Source organism: Hordeum vulgare, chromosome 2H, assembly GCF_904849725.1.
Source record: "Hordeum vulgare subsp. vulgare chromosome 2H, MorexV3_pseudomolecules_assembly, whole genome shotgun sequence".
NCBI lineage: Eukaryota > Viridiplantae > Streptophyta > Magnoliopsida > Poales > Poaceae > Hordeum > Hordeum vulgare.
The window spans coordinates 642,390,282-642,394,886 of NC_058519.1; the positions used below are offsets into that span (position 1 = coordinate 642,390,282).

General features: G+C 43.8%; 1 protein-coding gene across 1 annotated transcript; it reads left to right on the forward strand.

Moving 5' to 3' along the window:
* The first annotated feature begins 1,123 nt into the window (after positions 1 to 1,123).
* Positions 1,124 to 3,874, forward strand: LOC123431152. Its single transcript, XM_045114989.1, has 2 exons — positions 1,124 to 1,329; positions 1,746 to 3,874. The coding sequence occupies exon 2, from the start codon at positions 1,767 to 1,769 to the stop codon at positions 3,855 to 3,857; it is 2,091 nt and encodes a 696-aa protein (XP_044970924.1). The 5' UTR covers positions 1,124 to 1,329; positions 1,746 to 1,766; the 3' UTR covers positions 3,858 to 3,874.
* Positions 3,875 to 4,605: the final 731 nt, after the last annotated feature.

Sequence of the window (4,605 nt, forward strand, 5' to 3'; positions counted from 1 at the left end):
ATTCAGCAGTGATGCAACTTCCTTGAGCGACTGGGACCCAGTGATGGAAAATACCAACCCCATCAAATTCAGCGAAACAAATCTAATTAATATACTTGGTTTTACTTCCTCCGTAATAACGCAAGTACAATAGAGCTGAGTCAACGAGAGCGAAGTTTTTGTGCCCGGACACCTTGGTGCCCTTTTTTTGAAAAAAAATCGAAAAAGATATTTAAAATTTTCAAAAATAATTATGTGAAAACTTATATGTATTCATTACGAATCAGTGAAATTTCGTTTTAAAAAAAATGTAATTTGTAAGCTGTAAAAAGTAACAAAATTTTGGCCCAATAACAAAAAAAAACCATTTATAAATACATATTTGTCATTTTTTTATGCCACGTGTGAAAGTAGAATGATTTGAAATTTTGCAGATACATAACATATATACATGTTTGTGTGTGTCTACAAAAAGTTTCAGATTTTTTACATTGTAGAAAATGATTTTTGAAAACGGGCACCATGGTGCCCTTGCACCATTCGCAATTTCCGTGAGTCAACGTGCTATAAGAAATAAACTAGTATATTTTTGCTTAGTTGGAGGAAAGATAAGAGAAGAGAGAAGGTAAGTGGACTTTTAGTTAACAGCCAGCTCTAGCACGTGCTCCTCTCTGTGAGAATGAAAGGTGAATCATATAATAAAAAATATATTTTTAAATCAATTATTATACATGTTGGTTATAAAATGGGCTATAGATGACATGACAATGGCTTATAGCCAGCAGCTGGCTATATATTAACCATGCTCGTATAATATAAGATCGTTCTAATAAGGTATCGTCGACTGATTGGCCTGTGGGGCTCTGCCATATACCGGAGCTGTTAGAATTGCTTTTGCGCTGAACTCAACTAATCCCTTGCAAATTTCGTTGGACTGATATAAAACTAGAAACCAATTAACTGCACAGCCACCTTCTGTCTTGTTTCTTATGAAAAGGCCCACTCTGCTAACATATAAAAGACCCAGCGATAGCTGCAGATTTGGCGTCTATATCTACTTTTTTTGCGCCGCCTGCCGCCACATGGTCCCGAACATGGTACGTTGATGGAACCATTAATCATGTAATCACTCGTATATAGTACTGTTGGTTGTACCCTTGGTCTCATTTACAACAAACAATGACAAGAGCTGTGGGATGATGATATAAGCCCATCTTTCTGTAGTTTGCCACCTCACAGTACTCGCTGCAGTTTACATTTCCTTCACTTCACTTGCTGTGTTTCCCTGAAAGATCTCCGAGGCCGAAGGCGTTGATCTGGACCTGCGCTGCTAGCCTCTACTTCTTGCCGGTATGTATATACAATGACTTCTGAATTGTAACGAGTTATATATATGTACGTGTATATACTTATGTATCGATGTAGCCGGTTGGATATTTATGTTGTACGTTTCACTACGTACTGGAGTAGTGCAGTATTCCTGAGCATCGATGCTCATATATATAACACCCTTTCAGAGAAACAAAATGGACAACATATGAGAACATGTAATAATAGTTTCATGTGTACGTATTTTGAAAGGTTGTTCAAACTATGATCTGAAATCAAATAGGAGGTTCTTGATAACAACATAATTAATGACCTACTATTAATGCGTTTTTAGAAGAAAAAAAAGCACTATGTTCATTAGTGTAAGCAAGTACGCCCAAGCTTAGTTGAATCTGTCACCTTTTTTTCTGAAGCAAAACCGTGAAAAATCATTTCAGACAGTGCAACAAGCAGTAGCAATGGCTGGAGGGCTACTGGACCTCTGGAATCAATTCTCCGTGCAAATCCTGGTGCTCCTCAGCCTCGGGCTCCAGGTCGTACTCTTCCTCTTCGCCGGGATCCGTCGGCATGAAGCCCCCGCCATCATCAGATTCCTCCTCTGGCAAGCATACCTCATGGCCGACTACACTGCCATATATGCTCTCGGCCACATGTGGCTCAGCGGCGCGGCACGTGGCCACCAGCTCGTCGCGTTCTGGGCCCCATTCCTGCTGCTGCACCTCGGCGGCCCGGACAGCATCACGGCCTACGCGCTCCAGGACAACCAGCTCTGGCTTCGTCACCTCCATACCCAGGTTGTGCAGGTCCTCGGAGCAGCCTATGTCCTCTACATGAACATCGCCGGCGGTGGAAACTTTCTCCCTCTTGCCGCCGCGTTGATGTTCGCGGTCGGTGTTGTCAAGTACGGAGAGAGGACGTGGGCACTCAGGTGTGGCAATCTGGAGAGTATCCGAAGCTCCGTCAAGAAGCAACCACCTGCCATGCATAACCATTTTCATCTTCAGGATAAAAGGCTGGCTTACTCAGAGAACGAGAAGGATGAACAGCTCGACGAGGAATCCCATTTGCGACGAGCACACTCTCTGTTTCACATATGTAAGCGTGCCATGGTCAACTCTTCGGTGGTCGAAAAGGTACACGGGCATAAGATCATCGAAACAATGCTGGTTAATGAGGTCGAGCAATGGACGTTGATGGAGATGGAGCTCTCCCTCATGTATGACATCCTGTACACCAAAGCTGCTGTGATCCACACCTGGCCCGGCTACTTCATCCGTGTCATATCGCCACTTGCCATTGTTGCCGCACTGTTGTTGTTCCAGTTCAGTGGAGAGGACACTGGCCACAGGAAAGTAGACGTTGCTATCACTTACGTCTTGCTTGGTGGTGCCTTGTTCATGGAGACGATATCCCTGCTCAATGCGCTAGTGTCTTCTTGGACATTTGCTTTTCTGAGTACCACGACATGTCGTTGGCTCCGATTCGAAGCCCTGTGTAATGAAAGATGGGATCGCCTGCGCGGCGCCGTCCTAGCATTTCACCGTCTAGTCACCGGAGGAGATTTCAGGTACAAATCAAGGAGGTGGTCTGGCAACATGGGGCAGTACAACATGCTGCATTTCTGCACTCGCCCTGACTCACTGACCAGCCCTCTGCTTGGCAGGTTGGCCAGCGTGGTTGGGCTCAAGGAATTCTGGAACAGGAAGCATTACTCAGGGACTGTTAAGATTCCGACCCATGTCAAGGTGTGCATCGGTAATCATATGAGTCTTGTACACAAGGAGGGGAGGATGAACGCGCTAGGAATGCTGAGGCAAAAGTGGGGCGAGGAACCACTGCATAGCAATGGTTTGTACCAAGGCGTCCTCAAGAACTCCCTGGGCATTGAGTTCCAGGAAGGCATCATCATCTGGCACATCGGCACCAATCTTTTCCTTGCCATGAGCGAGAAGGCCGAGGACACGCTGCCTCATGTGAAGGCCATCAAGGTTTTGTCCAACTACATGATGTTCCTCCTGGTGGAACGCCCCGACATGCTACCAGGCAACGCGCAGAATAGGTTGTACCAGCTAACCTGCAAAAACCTGAAGGACCAGGTGCAACGGACTCATAGCAGTCGCAGAAAGAGTATCTGTGATATGCTCAAGAGCCTGTTCCGCCTGAGTGATGGCCCTGAATCTTCTTCCAGGGCCACCGACAGTAAAGAGCTTGCTAAAAGCCTATACCAGAAGTATGGAAGCCAAAAGTTCAGCCATGATGCTCCCCGCCTTACGTATGCGGCTCGGCTTGCTAGGAAACTGGTAATATTGGAGAAATATGACACAGCTGACTCCTTGCAGGTTGTCCTTGACGTTTGGACGGATATCCTGATCTACGCAAGCAACAAATGCAGCAGGGAGTCTCATGCCAAGAAGCTCAACAGTGGCGGTGAATTGACAACCATCCTCTGGCTTATGGCCGAACACGTGCACCAACTTAATGTCGAGAAGGACCTCTACAAAGTTTTTCTCAACAGAATTGACCAGGATGATGATGGTGACAACGTATAGTGTCATTTTGTTATACTCCCTCCGTTCCTAAATATAAGTCTTTCTAGAGATTCCACTAGTAGACTACATACGGATGTATATAGACATATTTTAAAGTGTAGATTCATTCATTTTGCTCCGTATGTAGACTCCTAGTGAAATCTCTTTAAAGACTTATATTTAAAAACGGAGGGAGTACTGTTCATGACATGTAAATACTGTCATGTTTCACTTCTTGATCGAATAAAGAGTTCATTAGCTTTCGTTTATTAGTAAGTACTCCTTATGTTTTAAAATACTTATAAGTCCTAGTTTTGTCCCAAGTTGAACTACTTTAATTTTAACCAAGTATATAAATATATGTTGACACGTACGATAAGTGTGAAAATATATTTTATGATGAATCAAATAGAAGTATTTTGTTTTTATAAACGTTGGTATCCTTTTCATGTACTAGGTCCAATTAAAAGATATTTGACTTAGGCCGAACATTTTTTTTTTTGGAAAAGGAGGTTAAACCTTCGGCCTCTGCATCAATCGATGCATGCAGCCATACTTAGGCCGAACATAGGACTTCAAATATTTTGGAACAAAGAGAGTATATTTTGTCCTCCTTCATATGCAGCTCCATTGATGCCTCCACCACCCTACCACTGCCCCCAATGTTAACCTGCTTAAGGAGCTTGAATTTGAGGACGACTCCAACTTAAACAGCTTGTGAAAACGTCTTATAATTGTAGGACAGAGTAAGTATTCTGTTTACCTTGGT